Source organism: Gossypium arboreum, chromosome 3, assembly GCF_025698485.1.
Source record: "Gossypium arboreum isolate Shixiya-1 chromosome 3, ASM2569848v2, whole genome shotgun sequence".
Lineage (NCBI taxonomy): Eukaryota > Viridiplantae > Streptophyta > Magnoliopsida > Malvales > Malvaceae > Gossypium > Gossypium arboreum.
The window spans coordinates 14,137,141-14,159,942 of record NC_069072.1 but is presented as its reverse complement, the minus strand read 5'-3'; the positions used below and the strand labels follow the sequence as shown (position 1 = coordinate 14,159,942).

Here is a 22,802-nt window from a genome sequence, read left to right as displayed (position 1 = left end):
GTACAAGAATAAAGTGAGCTGACTTCATTAGTCTATCCACTACAACCCAAACAACATCTTTCTTTTTTAGGGTTATCGGTAGTCTAGTTACGAAGTCCATGGTGGTCCTGTCCCATTTCCATTTGGGAACCATTACAAGCTTTCAGCCTTGACTTGTTGACATATCAAGCATTTCGACACAAATTCAGAGATATCTCTTTTCATACCATTCCACTAGTACATGGTCTTTAAATCATTGTACATCTTGGTACTTTCCGGGTGAATTGACAGACGACTATCATGTGCCTCTTGCAAAATCTTCAAAATAAGCTCATCATCTTTGGGTACACAGACCCTATCTTAAAGCATTAACCAATCATTAGAATCCATCTGAAAATCTGATTCGACCCCCATTTCACATTGTGCTCTTTTGATTTGCAAGTCACTATTATTGGTCTGAGCTGAGCAAACCTCTTGGAGAAATGTCGGTCTGGCTCTCAACTCCTCCAAAGTTGAACCATCATCGGATAATGCCAAATGCATGTTCATAACCTTCAGAGCAAACAAGGACTTTCTACTCAACGTGTCGGTGACTACATTTGCCTTACCAGGATGGTAATCGATCACAAGCTCATAATCCTTAATCAACTCTAGCCACCTTCGCTGTCTCAGATTCAATTCTTTTTGAGTCATCAAGTACTTCAAACTCTTGTGATCAATGAATACAAGCAAGTTTCACCATACAAATGGTGTCTCCAAATTTTTAAGGAAAAGACAATAGCAGCTAGCTCTAGGTCATGAGTCGGATAATTTTTCTAATGTGGCTTCAGTTGCCTCAAGTTATAAGCTATCACTTTGCCCTCTTGCATAAGCACACAACCCAGTCCATTTAAGGATGCATCGCTGTAAATCACAAATTCTTTTCTCGGTTCGGGTTGTACCAAAACTGGAGCTTCTGTTAGTAATGTCTTCAATTTATCGAAACTTTGCTGACATTTTTTCAACCATTCAAACTTAACATCTTTTTATAGTAACCTCATCAAGGGAGTTGCAATCATCGAAAATCCTTTCACAAAGCATCGGTAATAATCAGTATAGCCTAAAAAGCTTCTAACCTCTACTACGTTCTTTGGCGGCTTCCATCGACAATAGTAGAAATTTTATTCGGATAAACTCAGATGCCATCAGCCGAAAAAATATGACCGAGAAATCCGACTTCTTGAAGCCAAAACTCGCTCTTGCCAAACTTAGCATAGAGTTGCCTATCCCGTAAAGTCTGTAAAACAGTTCTCAAATGTTCAGCATGTTCAGACTCATTCTGGAAATAGATCAAAATATCATCTATGAATAATACTACAAAGTTGTCCAAGTACGGTCAGAATACACGATTCATTAAATCCATAAACGCAACTGGGGCATTCATTAGACCAAAAGGCATGACGAGGAACTCGTAGTGACCATACCTCGTCTTGAAGGCGGTCTTAGGCACATTTGCCTCCATAACTCGTAACTGGTAGTAGCCGAATCTCAAATCTATTTTTGAAAATTCGGTGGCTCCCCTAAAATGATCGAACAAGTCGTCAATCCTAAGCAAAGGATACTTATTCTTAATAGTCACCTTATTGAGTTGCCGGTAGTCTATGCACAACCTCATCGATCCATCTTTCTTTTTCATGAATAAAATGGGAGCACCCAAGGTGAAGAGCTCGGTCTTGCAAAACCTTTGTCAGTCAATTCTTGCAACTGTGATTTTAACTCCTTCAACTCAGTAGGGGTTATTCTGTATGGAGCAATAGAAATGGGCATCGTTCCCAGTACTAGCTCAATACCGAATTCCACCTCTCTAATAGGAGGTAACCCTGGTAACTCTTCTGGGAACATGTTCGGATATTCACGGACTATCAGTACCGACTCAATCTTCAATTCAGATTCTTTAGTATTCAATATGAACTCAAGGTAAGCTTCATATCCTTTCCTCATATACCTTTGAGCCATCATTGAAGTAATCACAGCTGGCGGTGCATTCAACTCATTTGAATCAACCCGGAGAATGTCACCATCTGAACATTTTAATTCCATGTACTTGCTACTGCAGTTTACTATCACATCATGGATGGTCAACCAATCCATACCAAGTATTACATCAAATTCGTCAAATAGCAAAAGCATAAGATTTGCCGAAAAATAATGTCCTTGAATCGTCAAAGGATAATTCTTACAAACTTTGTCTACTAATACTGAGTTGCCTAGAGGGTTCGACACCTTAATTACAAATTCCGTTGATTCCGTAAACATGTTCATGCTAGACACTAATTTCATACATACGTAGGAATAGGTCAATCCCGGATCAATTAAGGCAATGACATAAGTATTATGAAGAGAAAATGTACCCATAATGACATTGGAAGTTGAAGCTTCCTCTCTGGTACGTATCGCATAAGCCCTTGCCGGGGCATGAGCCTCTAATTTTACAGTCGTATCCTTGACAGCAGTTCGACTACCACTTGCACTTCCAGGATGTCGTGGTGGTCTACCTCGAGGATTAGGAACATTAGATATCGGCTCGTTTCGGGTAGTCTTTAAGGAAGTGGTCAAGGGAACCACATCTAAAACATGCCCCACTCTTCATTTAGCATTCCCCAAAATGGAACTTGTTGTAGCTCTTACATCTAGGCTTTTTATCATCTACACTCCCCAAACTAGTTACCTTAGGGGAGGAAGCCCTTGGGTTATGTCGTTTAGAGCTTCTTGTTTTGCTTGAATATCCCACCGATACAGTGGAGTGTTCTTGTTGACTCTTCGATTTGTTCGTAAGAAAGGAGTGCATTTTGCCGCTAGACCTCTTACTCGAAGCTCTAGCTTCTGTATTTGCTTGTTTTTTTTCATTATTAAGTTCCTCCGCTTTCTTGGCTTGATCGGCTAACGTAGCCAACTCCCTTATTTCAAGAATCCCAATTAACAGTTTGATTTCTTCATTCAGACCTTCGGAGTGCTTACACATCTCCGCCTCCGATTGGACCCACTCACTTGCATACTGACTTAGTCTCACGAACTCTCTTTCGTATTCTGACACGGTTCTGTTTCCTTGTTTGAGTTCCAGGAACTCCTTCCGCTTCTGGTCCAAGAACCTTTGACTGATATACTTCTTCCTAAATTCCACTTGGAAGAATTCCCATGTGATACTCTCTCTTGGTGCTACTGAGGATACGGTCTTCCACCAATGGTATGCAGTGTCCTTTAATAGCGACACCGCACATTTCAAACTTTCCTCAAGAGTATAAGACAATTCGTCAAGAACTCTCATGGTATTCTCAAGCTAAAATTTAGGACATTCCGTATTGTCATAAATTGTGGCCTTAAACTCTTCAGCTCCATATTTCCTATGTTTGTCCACAGGGGCCTTACCAATTCTCACGGGTACCACACCTTGTGGCACTTCTCCTTCAGGTCGAGCAGAGGGTGGAGGAAGTCGTGGTATATTGGGGCGGTTTCTCAAATCATCTCCAAACCATTCATCCATCATCTTAAAGAAGGGAGCTCTTGCTCTTCTCGGCCTTCAGATACATGCCTTCTACTACTACTAGTAGTAGCTCATTGAACAGAAGCTGGAGCATTGCTCTCGGCTCCCTCGGACTCATAATGAGCTTGATTGGAAGACATTTACTATATTCAAATACAATTAAAAATGGTTAGGAGATGTCACACTATCATAACCTGTATAATGGCATGTATAGATATACTCGACATATGCTACATTAGTCCTAGAATCGACTAAACCGTAGCTCTGATACTGTTAAATGTAACGCCCCTTACTCGTACCCGAGACCAGGACAAGGTACAAGGTATTACTGTGCACGAACATAACATTTCCGGGAAAATTTTGGGCTATAAAATTTTGTTCCAAATTAAAACCGATCAATCATATTCATAATGTCCCTATTATGGACCTACGAGACCCAAGACAACATTAAGAATGGTCCGGGACTAAACCGATAACTTAAGAAAGTTTTTTGGAAAATTTCCTAGGTTAAGCCTCACACGCCTGTGTGGAGGCAATGCACATGCCCGTGTGCTTTGGGACACACCCATGTCCCTTACTCGTGTGGGATTAATTGAATTTATTTTTCATTTCGAACCTACAGGGGTTCTCACACGGCCGAGCACACATCCGTGTTCTTCACACGGCATAAACATGCCCGTGTTGTCGCCCATGCCCAAAAACTCGAGCATTCTATTTATGACTTCATCATGCATTTAGGGAAACACGGCCAAGACACACGCCTGTGTGCTAGGCTGTGTCCTCCATACAGTAGAGAAGCACGGCCATGTCTCTACCTGTGTTTTTATTGCCATGCATTCTGACTTAAAAATTTTAGGTGTAGGGGACACATGGCCACACCACACACCCATGGAGCTGACCGTGTGTCACACATGGCCTAGACACACTTCTGTGAGTCTATCTGTGTGGACCCTTTTAGAGGCTACAAATCTAAGCCAATGGTCACCTTCTATAACCACTCATATTCGTGAACCTTAATGATGATTAACATGGCCTAAATATGTCCGAGTACTACCATAAATGGTCTATTGCATGTTAACCTCATCTCATTGGTTATGTACATGGTAATTTATCCTCTTTGTATTTAGGATTTCCATCTCATTCAAAAACACACTTAGACTTGGCTCATTGTTATAACTTATTGTCAATTATGACCTAACCATCCCAAGTGATTTGGCCACATTTCGTATGTCTATTTATAAGATACCACAAACAAGCACAATTAGTAGGTCATAGCATACATCAAAATGAGCCATGTCTTATGACCATATACAAAAAGAATATTAAACCTTTACATAGGCCAACCAATGACACATATCACAAAATAACCAAAACCTATACATGCCATTGAAACAAAATAAAGTATCTATATACCAACGCAAGACAAGTTGATAGTGTTGACAATGCTTTAATCATCTTCCAATCTTCACGAGTCCACAAGGTCTGTAAAACAGAGAAAAGAGAGGGGGTAAGCATTAACGTGCTTAGTAAGTCCGGATAACAGGAAAGTAAACTTACTGGTTATTTAGAATGCAACCATATAAGACATTCAGGCCAAACATTCATAGTAAAATTACCTATCACATGTACTCAACCATCAAGTTAGTCTCATGCCAGTACAAAGTAACATCCTTCATAGATGAGCTCATCAATTCAAACATCTCTATTCCCATTTAATAATTTAATCCTGTCGAATTTCTTGGAATCTCGATGGATATCTCGTTTACCATCAAACTAGTCCAGGCTAAATCCCCCATAACGTAACTCACGGAGAAATGTCGGGATTACCATTCCAGGCTAAATCCCCTTCAATGATATATACTCCTATGAGTTTAGGTCTAAATTACCAGTCCAGGCTAAATTCAGATCCTATTTGGATTAGCCGTCAGGGGTAAATCCGTCAAAGTACACATATTCTTCGGGATGCTAGATCACTATAGGATCACCTGTCCGGGCTAGATCATTTATACCATTATTTCATTTTCGAGTAATCCATCAGACATCCCTTTTTATTCAACCGGTACATTTCATCATAACATTAATAATTCATTAGTTGTCATGCAATAAATATTACTATTATAATTCATACATGTACATACATCTTTAATTTATTTAAAGATAGTTTACCTTCGAGTTACACGAACTTACCTGGTAATTGCTTAGGTTTCGTATTTCAGTTATTCCGAAACCTTTCGTTTTCCACGATTGATCTCCAGAACCGGTTCCTTGAGGTCTATATCAGTAAAAATAAATTATTAATACCTCAGGCTATTTATTTCGGACCTAAAATTCACCCCCAGGCAAAATGACCATTTTGCCCCTAACATTTGAAAAATTTACAACTTAGTCCTTAGGCTCGTAAAATGAAATACGTGCAATTCCTTTGTAACGCCCCAATTTTTGAGAATCATGTGAATGTTGGCGTAGGTTTAATTATGTTAGTGGGCCTCTAGAAAGCCCAAGCTTAAGATAGAACCCGTCAATTTTAGTTAATTTTTGTTCCATAACAAAAAGGGGGTGAAATCAAGAAATAGAACCTATGTGAAAATGTTTGAAAATGCTATAGGCTAAATTGAAGTGGCCAAATAAATAGGAGTGCAAAATAGGAGGATTTGCATGACAAACCTCCCATTTTACATGAAGTGGCCAGCCATCATGTTGTTGTAGACAAAATGTACACTTGATAGCCATAATTTATGGTACAAATTGATACAAATTGATAATAGGTTAGGTAAATATTCCATGATAATAGGTTAGGTAAATGTTCCATGATAATAGGTTAGGTAAATGTTCCATGATAATAGGTTAGGTAAATGTTTCATGATAATGGGTTAGGTAAATGTTTCATGATAAGAATTTCATGTCTTTTGTATTAAAGAATTAAATGGATGAAATATGAAGTTTTATTAAAAGAAAAAGGGGTGAAAAGAACAAAGTTTTGTCCATCTTTGTTCATCATAGCTGAAGTTAGAGAAGAGAAAGGAGAGGAGAAAGCTCTTGAGTATTTGGTCATTAGGAGGAGGAAAATTGAAGGTAAGTTCTTGGTACCTTGCTTCTATTTTGAGGTTCATGAGTTCTTCTTGATTCTACCTTAACTCTTGAAGTATATTTTGATTTTTAGTTGTGTTGTGAGCATTTAGTCATGAATTAAAATGAAGGTAATGGTTGAAAATGGAAGATAGGTGAAGTTGAGCCAAACAAATAAGCATGCATGTGCCTTAGATGTTAAAGGGAAAAATCAGCTAACATGTTGTGCTTTAAAATGATGAAATGGAGATTATACTTAAGTAAAATCATAGATATGTGATGATTGATTGGTGATATACATGTTTAAATAACAAGCATGCAAGTTAGGTGTGAAAGAGTGATTTGGTAATAAATCTGCTTGGGACAGCAGTAGTAATGTGACTTTGGAAAATCACCATAAATTGTGGAAGATGAGTTAGAAGCTGCATAAATTATGTAATTAAAGATTATTGAGTCTAGTTTCTAATGAAATAAACAAGAACATATTTTGAATTCTGTACAATGAGAAATTTGATTCGTAATGAAAGGTGGTCAGATTAGTCAAACAGAGAAACATGGGAAACTTTGAGAAAATTCTGGTATTGATTGGCTAAACAAAAAATTCTGAAAATTTTATGGATAGAAGATATATGAGTCTATTTTCAGGGAAAATTAACGGAACTTGATTTGGAGTTTCGTAGCTCCAGTTATAAATGATTTAGTGACTGTTGCTCAGGAAGACAGCTTTCAGTAAAATTATGATTATGTGGTAAACATTGACAAAAATTTGTTAATGAGTTGCTTACTGATTTCTTATAAGCTTACTATGATCTGTAGGTGTGGTTGGCCGAATATTGTAAGGGGTTAATACGTAGTTTGTATTTGAATAGTTAGATTAACGTGTTAGTAATCCAATTGTAGGCGGTTCGTGTGTGGATCTCACAAGATATCGTCGCAAAATGTGTGTAATGGCGACACCCTCTCATAGACTAGATTGGCAAAAGCGAAAAGCGAAAAGTCGGTATTTTGGGAATTTATGAGTGTGTGAATGCTCGTAAGATAGTTGGGTTTGTATATTTGGTAATCTAAAGTAATAAACTACGATGCGCGATTTAGTACATTTTGATAATTTGGGCTTAATGGGCCAAAGATCGGGTTCATGGGCCAATGGGCCCAATTCAAGAAGTATGTGCGGTAAGTGTTCTGATAGTACGTAAATAGTTAGGATATGCATGAAAACCCTAAAAGTAGCTAAATTACTATAATACCCCTATGTATGGAAAATTATTGTTATACCCCTAGGTGCAAAATTACCGTTATACCCCTAGGGTTAATTTTGACTGAAAAGCATGATATCTGATTCTGTATGATGTATGCCATGAATATATATCTGTTGCATGGGGACATGGGTTATATTATGGAGGAAGCGTTCTGGTGGCTATGCCACAAATATTTGATCTGGTGGCTCTGCCACATATATCTGTTCTTGTGGCTCTGCCACGATTATCTGTATCTGGTGACTCTGTCACATTATCTGTTCTGGCAGCCATGCTGCAAATTCTGTGGTGTGTAGCATTTGGGTGGGTCGAGTTGTCGCCCCACACGGTGTAAGGTTGGTACGGGGGTGTATACGGTTGGATATGGTTGGGTTTCTGCATAAACATGTAATATCTGTTATGTTCTGTTATGGGCCTATGGGCTTTATTTTGAATTCTGTTCTGGGCTAAGGCCAACTTATTCTATTTCTGTGGTTTAAGCTGATATAGGCTGTGGTTGGGTTAATTTACACACTAAGTTTCTCCAAACTCACCCCTTTTATTTTCATCCACGCAGGTAATCCCCAACCATAGTGGGCTTGGAGCTGTGAGGGAATTTGAGTGGCCAATTGCTCGAAAGTTTGATTTTCTTCCGTGAACTGGACATCCTTTTATTTACATTTGAAGTTTTGGGTTTTTAAATGTAATAAGGCCGCTTATTTATTTTTGATGGTTTTTTTTATATGTATTACTAAGATAGGTAATACTTATTTTAATTATTGAAATTGGATAGCTTTAGGGTGCGTTTTCAAAAACAACAGTTGATTTCAAAATAACACGACAACAAGCAAAGCTTCCGCAATGAAAGTATTTTCCAAAATTAATCACTTTTCCTAAAATGACTTAATCAAATCGGTTTCCTAGAAATATCCATGACGTTAAAGTGTGGCAATGGCGGTATGCATGTCTAGGATTGGATCCGAAGGAGCTTGGTACTTAGCAAATCCGATGGACTCACCACCTCTTTTCCGGTTTCCTACGGTGCATGACTTCCATTCACTTTAACCTTTAATGAACTAATCTTTTGAACATCAAGTACGATTTTCTGGACTTAGAATGGAAATTTTTTTTTTACGTTTTTGATGTGGCATGCCGGATCCAGCCATAACTTCTGGGCCGGGTTTGGGGTGCTACATCCTTGGTTACCCAAGCCTAGCCGAATGTATTATAAACTCATACTAGCCACATTTTCCTCTATTTCACATTTCTACCACATATTTTGTACCTTTTGCAAAGATATCCTTTTAGGGATTTTTCATGAAAATCACTTAGGAAAAGATATTTAACACACATCTAACTTCATATTCCCCCATAAATAATCAAAGAACAAACATGTCGCACATGAGTCATTTTGCATACATGAACCCTAGCTTAAAATATGGGTAGAAATGGAGAGAACATGTTCTTACCCTAGCTTAAAATATGGGTAGAAATGGAGAGAACATGTTCCAAGGATCTAAAAAATATAAAGAACATGAAAAACGGGGCTAGGAGTCACTTACTATTGAGCTTGGGAAGTGAAGAAACCCTAGCTATGGTGTCCCTTTGAATTTTAGTAGCAAGAGGGAGAAGAATGGCCAGTTTTTGCCTTCATTTCCCCTTTTTATTGATTTTATTACCAAATGTCCAAAATGCCCTTCTTTACTGAACTTTCAAAATTTTCCATGCATGCCCATTTTTGTCCAAAAACTTAGAAATTGGAAAAATTACTCTTTAAGACCTTCTAATTAATAATCTAAAGCAATTTCATGCAAATTGCTTCTAAAATCCAAGTTGTGCAATTTATTCATTTTGGTCCTTAATTTCCAATTAGACACCTTACACTAAGAATTTCTTCATGAAACTTTAGCACATGCTTACTTTCATATTATAGGCCTCATAATAATCATAAGATAAATATTTTGACATCAGATTTGTGGTCCCGAAACCACTATTCCGACTAGACCCAATTTTGGGATGTTACAAGCACACTTTAAAGGGACTTAAACATGATCCAAACAGAACATACCAAAACAAACAACTCCTTATTTCAAGCATCATAACCTAGTTCAATTTCCTACCAAAACATGCCAAAAAGTGACCAAATCAAACCTTTCCAAACATACCATAAAGAGCCTTATAAACATGCATAATAAAGTTACCAAACTTACATAGTTTGACAAAGCATCAAATGGTACCAAACCAACATAAGTTTCTAAAATTATACATGCCAAAACTATTAACTCATTCATCAAAATACCATTACAAACACCTTATACATGCCATTATAAATCTTGGCCAAAATGCTTAAGAACTACCAAATTAACTGTTGGATAGTGTGATAGGTCTTCGATGAGCTTCCAACCGATTGAGCTTCCGAAAATCTATAAAGCAAGGAAAATAACTATGTAAGCAATGAGTGTTTAGTAAGCTCGTATAAACCTTAAACATAACTTACCATTTTTATAATCAATCATAGAATAGGTATAAACCAAAACATATGCCATAAGCTTAGTATGAGCCTATACAATATCATCAAACTCACAAAATAATAAGTTCATCAACATCACATATGAATTCATTTATAGCATAAGTGGATTTCATAAGATACATCACATATTCATCAACCTTTTCATAAGATTATGAACAATTCCATTTACTTACTTACCATTCCATTCCAAATGCTTAGTATAAGCCTAAACAACATCATTAATTCAAAAGTTAGTGCACTTGTCCACGATATAAATGAGTTCATCCATAGCATAAGTAGAATTACATATTTAACCACATCATTTAGATCATAAATCGTTTTCACAGATTCATGATTCCTTCCATTTGAATACTTACCATTACGTTCCCTTTTCATACCCGTTGAACCATCTAGAATTTCATCGGATACTCGGGAAAGCTCACACAATGTGTGTCTTTACATATAACCATAACCTTTCATTTACATCATTGCTCACACGAGCTGTGGGTCGGAATGTAAGCTACATGGTGCTACTTACACGAGCTGTAGAGTATCTGCAACAAATGCAGGACCTCAGTCATTGGTAGGACATTCAAGACTAGCACTCGAAATATGAAATCACTAATGACATGCCATTTGTATCCTAAGAATTCCTAAAGTTCAAACGAGACTTTATAACCGTCAATTCATCATAGTATGGATACATTTATAGATATTGATTCATTTATATTACATCATAGCATAGGTTTAATTAACTAACATTAAAACGAACACAGTTCATACGAACTTACCTCGATAACTAGGGCTTAGATGTAGAATCAAATTAGTTTGAAGCTTTAACTTTTCCTCGATTTAAGACCAAACATGGTTTATCTTGATCATAAATAGGTAATTTAAATCAATTATACACTTCTAGTATTCAATTTAATACACATCTCATATTTATGCAAAATTACCATTTTACCCCTAACATTTTAACTTTTTTACAATTTTGTCCTTAAGCTTATAACTTAAAGTCTAACCATTTTAATCTAAATCCATATTAATAAAAAATACAAGAGACCTTGAAACAACCCATATTTACCATCAGTTCACAATAAAACCCTAGAATTTATACCTTTAACAATTTAATCCCAATTCCATAAAATTTATCAAAACCACATAACAAAACTTGTTTATTTTTCAACAAGAATTCATAATCTATCAATTAACATAAAAACTCATTCTAAAGCATTCATGGCAAGTCCCTCAACCTTTAACAGTTTTACAAATTAACCCTCAGGCTAGCTAGATTAAGCTAAAATGATCTTAAAACATAAAAATTATTAAAAAGGGACTGAAATCATATACCGTGAAAGCACCTTAGCTAGTCGAACTTCAAGCCCTAAAATGGCTATTCCATTGCTATCAAAATCAATGGAAAAGACAACAATGAAGATGATACCATCTTTTAGTTTCTTTTATTTTAATTTATTTATTAAATTACCATTTTAACCTTGGTTGTTAACTATACAAAACATCAAATTCATGTCGATATTGGTCCACTAATTCATTAAATGGTGTAATTACCACATAAATCCACTAGTTTAAAATTTCATAGTTATTTGACCCTTTTAACTAATAGAATTAAACTTTTATACATTTAACAATTTAGTCCTTTTTTCTTAATTAACCATTTAAACATCAAAATTTCTTAACAAAATTTTAATACAACCCTAATATAATCCCGTAAACATTAAATCAACATTAAAATAATAATTTACTCGTCGAAACTGTGGTCCCAAAACCATAGTTTTTTATACCACTAAAAACGAGCTGTTACAATTCCCATGCAATGCAATATGATATGCTATGAATAAAACACAATCATGCATGACAAAAAAAAAATATAGTGCTAAACAATGGAATGCTTAACATGCTTTTAGTAATAGTTTCAGTGTATGACTTGCATACTTTCAATCAATCAATCAATGGAATCAATGGTATGTAACAAACAACAATAGACAATATACTCAGGGTATACTTAATATGCAATTCGAGCAAAGTCACAGAGATTCGCATGTTATACATGCATCCAAAGAAACATTAACAATTTTCATAATATACAATACAATGCACGTCACAAACACACAAATAATCAACCTTAATAATGGCAAACTATTTGAAAAACATGTTAATGAATTTGCATTCAGACAATCCCAAAAAGTGCTTTTAACATTTAGCCAAATCAAACAAGAATTACTCACATACACAATTCACATTTAATTAAGTCCCATACCGGAATTACGCAAGTCTGCAGTGCCAATTATAAATTCACAATTTCCCACGACTCTAAAATCGAACGAATCTAAACACACACATGGACAAATCAAGGTTAGAATCAACCTAAAATGGTGTTCGGCCAATCAATACTACATAGTGACACTTCATATCCAACTTTAGTAGATCAACTTACATTATTTTGTTACTAAACGAAAATGCGAATTAGGTTTGTCGTCACTGCTGATCCTTGGAGTTTAGATTCGATCTTTCAACATAAAAATCATTAAAAATCGGTAAGGTAATACAACTATGACTCTAATGACAATCGACCAAAATAGAACATAATAGAGGAGAAAAACGACATAAGATTTAACTGAAAAATAACACTTATGCTTCCAGAAGACTAGATCCGTGACGGTGATTTAAATGAAATCAAATGTAAACTAAAACGACAAAGTGAGGGGTTGTTTAAACAAGTAAAAAGTGAAGAAAATGATAGGAAGGATTTGTAGGAAATAGAAAGAAAAACAACAACCAAAAAATGGTGTTTCAAGGGCGACAACATCTTCAATGGTGGTAACAAAGGGATCGGTTTAAGATCTACACAAGGAAGGATTTTTGGCAGCAAACAAGACAAATTTTAGAGTGTAACACCCTAAACCCAACCTAAACGTCTAGACCAAGTCCAGAAGGTTACATCAAGGACACTAAAGACACCATATTTATAACGCAGTCAAAATGAACCATTCATCATGTAATATCCACACAATAATTAACTAATCATGAAGTCTTTCCAACATTACAATATCACAAGATACCGAATTTCCTACCAGCAGTAATTTAAAGAAAGATAAAAGCTTGACCGAGCTCTCGCGGCGCCGTCCCCTTCAAGTTTAAGTACCATCTGAAATCCAATCAATAATAAAATGAGTTATGAACTCAATGCGTAAAAGAAGTTTGTTCAACTAGAACACATTTATAAAATAGTTCTGAATTCAAAGATTCGGTTTGGTATAGAAGTAATTTCAGTTCAGGTTCAGAAATAGATTAGTTATATATATATATATAAGCAATCTCGGTTTCATATACACTACAGATCAGATTCAGATGGAATATTCCTACCCCCGTCTGCTACCTACCGTCTTTAGCCATCCCAATACACTGTTAAGGACATTCAATGCCCAACCAACCCTACACACCTTAGAGTGTCCATTTGACACTTGTACAGAGGCACAACTTAGTTGCTAGATCGAAATGAGACAAAGCACCAGAACCAGATTTATACGCATTGTGGCTTAGCCACTAATTCAGAGCAGATTACTTCATTCTTCACAATATCCCAACTCATGCAAATGTAGAGTTCAAATATCTATAAAATGCATTGTCGTTCTAATTTATTTCAAAAGTAGATAAGACAGTTCAACATCAGAATAAGTATCACAGTACACATACAATTATGTTATTCATACATCAGTCTCAGAGTACCAGGCAGTTCTTATATAATCAAATCCAATCATTCATACATTGGGGACGGCAGTATCAGTGTTGAGCAACACTCACGGCCTCAAAAATAGGTTTCAGACCCCATTAACATGCCACACGGACTGGACACACGCCTGTGTGACTTACACGGCCTGGGCACACGCCCATGTCCCTGGCCGTGTGGCCTTAAGCCATAACCAGTGAGTTATATAGTCCAAACACATGCCTGTGTCCATTGCCCATGTGAACCTTGCACTAATATGGCCATATGGCCTAGACATATGCTTGAGTGCCTTGCCTGTGTAACGCCAAATCAATAAACAGTGAGTTACATGGCCAACTACATAGCCTAGCATACAGCCATGTGGCTCATACGGCCTAGCACACATGCCTGTGTGCCTGGCCATGTGGCGTCGACAACCATATTTTTTGGCATGCATCTAGAGAGATTTCAAAGCAACAACAACTAAGAGAGTCTCTGAAGCCTAAAACGACCATCCAATAACTCAATCAACCAACTTTATCGACAATAACGCACAGTTTACACGAAATACTTTATGTCAAAGGTTTTGACACGAAACCTTCTACGAAATCAAACTTACCGGAAAGTCAACAATGATTACTCAATTTGTCAAGTTGAGGTTTGCTACACCCGACACCCCCGCCTAAGAGGAAACCAAATGACTAATTATCAGAGATTACACAATACGCTTGGGATGCCCAATTCAGAACATAAACCTCATAATTTAACTAATTGATAATGAAACTTACTTACTAACTTTTCAATCAATGCAATTAACAGTGTATAACTTCTTCTAGACCCATACTTACTTACGACCGTGATCAAAATGAAGAAGAAAATTAAAGAATAAAAAAGAATAGGAAGCAGGAAAAAGGAAAAAAAAATAAAGAACAGTGACTAGAAGAAACGAATGGAAGATGACGAAAATTTTAATTCCTAATAACTTCTAGTCAGATACTAGCACTTAGCAAAAAGAATGTTCCCTATCACATACCTTGGGATTCGAACTCAAAACTAGACAGAATACTGACAAATGCTTAACCAGTGAACTAGTAGGCTCATTCTTGTCATAGGTTTACACTAAATTAAACTTAATTATATAATATATGGACAAGGGTTGTTTTAAAAAATAATAAAAGTGTTAACAATGTGACTTGAACTCCAAACCCTAATCACATAAGTAGAGCACACAACCACAAATATAGAGAATTAATTACTGCAAATTCTCACAATTAAATTCTCAAAATTTTTGGGGTGTTACAACTCTCTTCGCCTAAAAGAAATTTAAACCTCGAAATTTACCTGACCCAAATAGATACAAATACTGTCGTCTGATCGATTCTTTAGGTTATCACGCGGCCTTCTCAATACCATGGTTTCGCCATAAAACTTTTACTAGATGAACAAATTTCTTTATCAGTACCTTAACATCACATTCCAAGATTTGGAGAGGTTCTTTTTCAAATGTTAAATCCGGTCGCAATTTGATCACGTTGACTGGAACAATATGCGACGGATCCAACCGATACCGTCTCAGCATCAAGAAATGAAACACATCATTAATTTATTCTAGCTTTGGCAATAATTTTAATTGATACGGAACTAGTCCAACACACTTCAAGATATGGTAAGGCCTAATAAACCTCGGGCTTAGCTTGCCCTTGCGTTGAAATCATAAGGCTTTTTTCCACGGCGATACCCTCAAAAATACCTGATCACCTACAGAAAACTCGATGTTCTTTCTTTTTAAATTAGCATAAGATTTCTGCCGATCAGATGTGACTTTTAAATGGTCTCAAATTACTTTCACAGTGTTTTTAGTTTCAAAAACTATCTCAGGACTTAAAACCAGACGAGTGACGCATCACTGTATACAGTAGACTTCTGACCCAATTTAGGTTGAACTAAGACAGGAGCTTGTGTCAGAATAGACTTGAGCTTACCGAAACTAGACTGTTGTGCCTCAGACCACACTAATGGAGCATTCTTATGCAGCAGCTTTGTTAGAAGTGATGCAATTAGAGAAAATCCCTCGACAAACCTATGATAGTAACTGACTAAAGCTAGGAAGCTACGAAGCTCAAATTCATTTTTTGGTTGTTTCCACTCAACAATAGCTTCTATTTTCTTGGGATCGACTCGGATCCCTTCCACAGTTACCACATGACCCAGAAAAGTGACTTCCTGTAACCAAAACTCGCACTTACTAAACTTGGCATACAACTGTTTTTCTAAGAGTATCTGAAGTACAATGCGAAGATGATTATCATGCTTACTTTTAGTTTTAGAGTAGATTAGGATATCATCGATAAAAAACACTACTAATTGGTCCAAGTACGGTTGAAACACCCAATTTATTAAATTCATAAACACCATGGGGCATTCGTCAAATCGAAACGCATCACCAAGAACTCGTAATGACCGTAACGAGTCCTAAAGGCAGTTTTGTACACATTATTCTCTTTGAACTTGAGCTAATGGTAACTAGAACGTAAATCAATTTTGAAGAAGACGGATGCTCCTTGAAACTGGTCAAACAAGTTTTCAATCCTCAGTAACGTGTAACTTGTTCAACTATCTATTGTCTATGCACATTCTCATCGACTCGTATTTTTCTTAACAAACAGTACCGATGCCCCCTACGGAGACATGCTCAGTTGGATAAACCTTCTGTCGAGAAGTTCCTGAAGCTGAGGTTTTAGCTCGATCAGCTCCTTCGGTGCCATGCGATAGGGTGCAATGCACACCGGAGCCATACCTAGTAACATATCAATATCAAATTCCACCTCCTGATCTGAAGGTACCCCGGGTATTCCTTAGGAAAAACATCTGGGAATTCCCTTATAGTACAGAAAGTTCCTACAGAAAGCTTTGCGGGAACAGAATCAGATATGTAGGCAAGGTATGCATCGTACCCTTTTCGGACTAACTTATTTGCTACAAGAGCGGAGATTACATTAGAGAGGTAATCTCGACGCTCACCAACAATGACCACCTCGTCATTCTCATCTGTTCTCAAAGTAACTCTCCTAGTTAAACAATCTAGATTGACCTGATATTCTACAAGCCAATGCATTCCCAGAATCAAATCAAACTCATTAAAGGGTAACTCTATCAGATCAACTAGAAATACCATAGAGCTCTAAGGGTACCCGCCTATATATTCTATTAACCTGTACTGACTGTCCCAAAGGACAAATCATAGAAAACTCTCTAGTATTATTTTCAGCAGTTAAACCCAGATTTGCAGAAACAACACTAGCTATATACGAGTGAGTACAACCAATATATATGAGAGCATAGTACGATACAAAATGAATAAAGAAAATACCTGCAATGACATCAGTATCAGCGCAGTCCTCGCGGCGTCTTGCCGTATATACTAGAGCCTGTTGATGAGCCTCAGTCTGACCTGCACCTCTACCCAGTGCTCTCTGTCCTCTCCTAGATCCATTACCACCTCTACTAGCACTACGACCTCTAAGTGGTTGTTGAACCACTCTCGGAGGCTGAATAGAATCCAGAGTTGGAGTTTGTGCTGCAACTGGCACTTGATCTGTTCTACGGGGGTGATCCCTAACCTAGTGCTTCACCGACCCACAATAGAGGCATGCTCCTAACTTCCTCTAGCATTTTCCCAGATGGTGTTTCCCACAATCACTGCACAGCTGAATCTCAGTACCTACAGCTGGTGTCTCGGCTCTCGGGTCCTGTTAAATCTCACCCATTTCTTGTGGCGCTGACTAGGACCAGAAGGACCAGAATCTCTCTTAATTTCGCTCTGATCCCTCTCACGATCACGCCGTTTGTGTTCAGTGTGCTTCACTTCTTCCACTATCTTTACTTTGTCAACTAGAACTAGAAAAACCCGCTCCCACTAAGGAGGTATCAGAACTCGCAGATCATATCTCAATCCCTCCTTAAACCTCACTGTGACAGCCCAAAATTGACCCTAGTCGGAAGGTGGTCTCGGGACCACAAAACCGAGGCATAAAAATAATTTAAAATTTATTTCGATGCCTATAATATGTGTGTATTCATGTATGACATTTTTTGATGATTGATTTAGTGTTATAAAGGTGAATTTCACTAGAAAGGACCTAGTAGTGAACTTTGAAAGTATGATGGGGAAATGTGTGATGACTAATTAAAGCATGCATGCAAAATAATGGACTTGCATGTCAAATTCCCTTTGTACAAGTGATGGCCGCCATGACAAAGAGATATGGGCTAAACATGTCATGAAACATGTTTTGTTGGGCATTAGGGAGAAATAATAAACAAATAAACATGGGTAAGAAAAGAATGAAAAAAAAATGTGTGTGAGTGTGGTAATCCCCCTTGCCGTGAGTTGAGAAAGAAGGAAGAAAAAAATTTGTTGTGTTCATCCTTTCTCATCTTTTGGCCGAAAATCATAAGGAGGAAGAAAGAGGATTTTTGCTTCATGCTTGGTTTAGAAGAGATCTAGAAGGTGATTTGGCTAAATTGGCATCAAGATTAAGGTATGTATGAGGTTGTGTTAGGAGTTTCATGCATGTTTTGGTTGCTAACTTGATGTGCATGTTAGCCATGGCTCAAATCTTTGTTATGCCATGGAAATGGTATTTGGCCAAAGTTGTTATGGTGATAAAGCCATTGCATGCTAAGTGTGAAGCTTGATGATGATGCATGCAATGATGGATTGTCTACTCATGAGTAAGATTTTGAGTTTTCTTTTGTTTAACCATGATTGAAGTTGAAAAGGGCATGATTGTCATATTCGCCATGATGCATTCATGAGCATGGTTCATGCTTCTTGCATGTTAGTTAAAATTTGTGTTTTGGATGGCTATGGCCACCTTGAAATTCGGCCATGCTCATATATGTATATATATGTTTGCACATGATGTTTTGGTTGTGAACTAAGTGATGAATATGTTTGTTTAAAGAAGAAGATGTTGAAGAATGATTGTGAAATTGCAAGCACATTCGGCCTAGCACACATATGAGTGCTTGATGCTATAATATAAGTTTTGAGCTACAATATGCAAAGCATTAACTAGTAAAATGCATGCTGTTTTGTGAGGTATTAAGTGCATAATTGGCCTCAACATGGACATGAATATTCGGCCTTAGGTAGCCTATTGAAGGCCTTAGCTTTTCCTTGATGCTCGAATGAATTGTATTGAATTGCTTGATGTAGTATAAAATGTGCATGACCATTGTGTATTCAAGCTAAAGGGTGGCCATATGACCATTTAAACTCCTTGTCATATTCGCCATAAGCTAGCACAATGAGGTTTTAATAAATTGAATTTGTTTGAATTAGCTCAAGAGCTTAGAGGGCCACAATTGGACAAGGGAAGGAAAAAGTGATCGAATAGCCGTAAAAGCCGTTCGACAACATCCGAGGTAAGTCCTCAAGAAGTGACCTTAATTGAATTATGTGGAATGAAATATGGATGTATTGATTATTGATTTATGTGTGTATGAGTATTCGAATGATACCCGGGCTAAGTCCCAAAGGCGATTATGCTAATGATTATAATTGTGTTTGAGCCTTAGTAACGAAAATGAAATATGTATGTCCAATGATTATTGATGTATGTGTGCATGAGAAATTGAATAATATCTGGGCTAAGCCCCGAAGACAATTATGCTGGAAATTATAACCGGGTTAAGACCCGAAGGCAATGGTGCTAGTGGCTATATCCGGCTAAGACCAAGGCATTCGTGCGAGTCATTCTATCCGGCTAAGACCGAAGGCATTTGTGCAATCGTGATATCCGGGTTAAGTCCCGTAGGCCTTGGTGCGGGTTACCATATCCGGGCTATGTCCCGAAGGCGTTTGAACGAGTAGCTATATCCGGTTAAGCTCCGAAGGTATGTGATTTGAAAATTATAAGCTTGCTGGAAAATTTCAGCTAATACACTTGTGAAATTTCCCAATAACAAGGTAAGTGTGGTGTGTGCTTTGCGCGCAAGGAGTAAGAGCGTATGCATATCCGCTCCTATGATGGAACGAGTTATCGGCCTTAACGAAGCCGTTAATTGTGTATGAACCTAAGAGTTGGGATGGTGAAGTAAGTATGATTATGTGAATGTGTATTAGTGAAATGATGTATTTGGTTATGTGAATGTAATGCTTTAATTAAAGCTGATTTTATTCCTTGAGACTTACTAAGCATAAAAATGCTTACCCCGTTGCTTTGGCTCTCTGTCTTATAGATTTTGCTCGATAGCAATCGGATTCGGGATCATTAAAGTCGAAGTCATCCACACTATCAACGCCTCTATTTTGGTATAAATTTTGGTTGAACTTTGAAATGGCATGTATAGGACTACCCCTTGTTGGTTTAAAAATGTGGTGATGTATATGTGTACGGCCATGCGAAAATGGCTCGTAAAAGTGAAGAATGAACTTAGACTATTTGCGTTTGTATATATATATATGGTGTCATGATGTGACTATGAATTGGAAATGGAATGTTCGTCACATGATCAGCCATTGGCATGGTTAAAATGATCATATGTGGACCTATGTATGGCAAGACTAGTTGGTTCATGGAGACTACAAAATAGGTAAGACCTACCTTAAAAAACAGATGCTGCCAGCTGCAGTAACGTGAATGTGAAAAATCACCAAAATTTGTAGGAATGGTATTAAATAGTGAATCAGCTATATAAATGAATCTTGATGAGTCTATTTTCATATGGAAGAAACGAAATGGTCATAGGAGTTACTTGTTAAGAGATATTAAAGCTATTGTGAGACAGGGCCAGAATGGTTTCTGGGTCCCCTGTCACAAATTTAAAAATTTACTATAAATTATCCAGAAATAATTATGAGTCATGCCTTATATGTGCAGATTCCATTTTGAGTCTAGTTTCATTAGAAATAAAGGGTACCAGTATTAAAGCCCTGTACAGAGAGATATTCAAGTTGTAACGCGCGAAGGTCAGAGCAGTCGATCCCTGTAACATGGGTGACTTTAACTAATAAACTGTACCAATTGGCCCGACCAAAAATTCTAGAAATAAATCCATGGATGGATATATGAGTCTAAATTCATGGAAAATTTACGAAACCAGTTTCCAAGTTTTGAAACTCGAGATATGATTTTTAAGGCGACAGTGACGCAGTTTTCCAGCCCGACTGGAAATGTCAAATTGGTGGGCAAAATATGTGGACTTGGCTTGTTAACCCCTTGTGTCCGACACCGGTGATGGTCTCGGGATCGGGGTGTTACACTCACGCACTTGCTGTAGTCAAACTCTACCAAAGTCCGTGCATACCTACTTAGTCGTAGAAACTCAGCTTCATATTCAGCCACAGATCGTTCGCCCTGAACTAGGCTCATAAACTCATGTCGGTGAGCCTCAACATAACTCGCCCCTTCATACTTACCTTGGAAGGCGTTCTTGAAATAATCCCAGTTAACCTGTTCAGGCTGAGTACCTTGCTCAATTGTCAACCACCACTGGTAAGCTTCGTCCCGGAGTAGGGATACAGGACCCTTCAATTCCTGAGTGGGAGTTCAGTCAAGATCAGTCATAATACGCTCAGTAACCTTGAGCCAATATTCAGCAACAATAGGAGCGACTCCTATGACGCCCCTGAACAATTCAGCCCTATTCGACTGGAGTCGTTCAGTAACTGACCCTCAGGCTTTTGATCCTAAATGGGCCCCTGTGACCTTCTTCAATGCTTGAATCATTGCTAGGGACAATGCGTCGTCCCCAGTCGTCGAGGTCTGGGACTCTGTCTCACCAGTAGGAGTACCAATTGTTTCACTGGCCTCCAAGTTAGGCATACTACCCACAGAGGATGTCTCCGCTCAAGTTCCTCATCAGCGTCCTCGACACCCTCGAATACATCATCCACGACTACCGTGCAAACTCATTATGGCAATCTAGTTACAATGTCAAAGTGCACATATCAGTTCAAACATCCAACGGGATAATTTCACTAATTCACGTAAAAACATTTAAACTGACAACAATTTAGGTAACACAATCATTCAACATAATAAAAATACTTACAGGATTAGCGCGGAGGCTCAGTTATTCATTAAAGTCTTAGTTTCAAGATTAATTCAGATAGTAACTTATAACCTAATTACTTTATCACACATTATGAGCCCCAAACACAGTCCTAGTGTTGACAAATCTAGCTTTGATACCACTAAATGTAAAACCCTAAACCCGGCCTAAACGTCTAGACCAAGTCCAGAGGGTTACATCAAGGACACTAAAGACACCACATTTATAACGCAGTCAAAATGAACCATTCATCACGTAATATCCACACAAAAATTAACTAAACATGAAGTGTTTCCAACATTAGAATATCACAGAATACCAAATTTCATACTAGTAGTAATTTAAAAAAGATAAAAGCTTGACTGGGCTCCCGCGGCGCCATCTTGTTGAAGTTTGAGTACCACTTGAAATCCAATCGATAATAAAATGAGTTGTGAACTTCATATGTAAAAGAAGTTTATTCAACTAGACCACATTTATAAAATAGTTCCAAATTCGAAGATTCAGTTTGGTACAGAAGTAATTTCAGTTCAAATTCAAAACTGATTAGTTATATATATAACCATTATCGGTTTCATATATGCTACAGATCAAATTCAAATACAATATTCTTACCCCCATTACTACACACCGTAATTGGCCATCCCAACAGACCTCTAAAGACATTCAATGCCCAACAAACCTTGCATTTCTTAGAATATCCGT

At 37.4% G+C, this 22,802-nt stretch overlaps 2 protein-coding genes across 2 annotated transcripts; both read right to left on the bottom strand.

Annotated features, from left to right (window-relative positions):
* Positions 1-1,650: 1,650 nt before the first annotated feature.
* Positions 1,651-2,980, bottom strand: LOC128290545 (uncharacterized). The gene is made up of 2 exons (XM_053026237.1): positions 2,647-2,980; positions 1,651-2,585 (listed from the first exon to the last, which is right to left on the bottom strand). Exons 1-2 carry the CDS (start codon positions 2,978-2,980, stop codon positions 1,651-1,653), a joined length of 1,269 nt encoding a protein of 422 aa, XP_052882197.1.
* A 12,937-nt stretch (positions 2,981-15,917) lies between these two features.
* LOC108475062 (uncharacterized) lies at positions 15,918-21,868 on the bottom strand. The gene is made up of 7 exons (XM_017777068.1): positions 21,752-21,868; positions 21,311-21,580; positions 17,800-17,952; positions 17,407-17,656; positions 16,880-17,135; positions 16,701-16,833; positions 15,918-16,316 (listed from the first exon to the last, which is right to left on the bottom strand). The coding sequence occupies exons 1-7, from the start codon at positions 21,866-21,868 to the stop codon at positions 15,918-15,920; spliced, it is 1,578 nt and encodes a 525-aa protein (XP_017632557.1).
* Positions 21,869-22,802: the final 934 nt, after the last annotated feature.

Coding starts and splice junctions, on each gene's coding strand:
- LOC128290545 (XM_053026237.1), bottom strand. CDS start 2,980: ATGTGTAAGCACTCCGAAGGTCTGAATGAAGAAATCAAACTGTTAATT. Junction 2,586..2,646: donor AGATGATAAAAAGCCTAGAT/GTAAGAGCTACA, acceptor GGCATGTTTTAG/ATGTGGTTCCCTTGACCACT.
- LOC108475062 (XM_017777068.1), bottom strand. CDS start 21,868: ATGCCTAACTTGGAGGCCAGTGAAACAATTGGTACTCCTACTGGTGAG. Junction 21,581..21,751: donor TGATTCAAGCATTGAAGAAG/GTCACAGGGGCC, acceptor ACTCCCACTCAG/GAATTGAAGGGTCCTGTATC. Junction 17,953..21,310: donor AGTTTGACTACAGCAAGTGC/GTGAGTGTAACA, acceptor ATACCTCCTTAG/TGGGAGCGGGTTTTTCTAGT.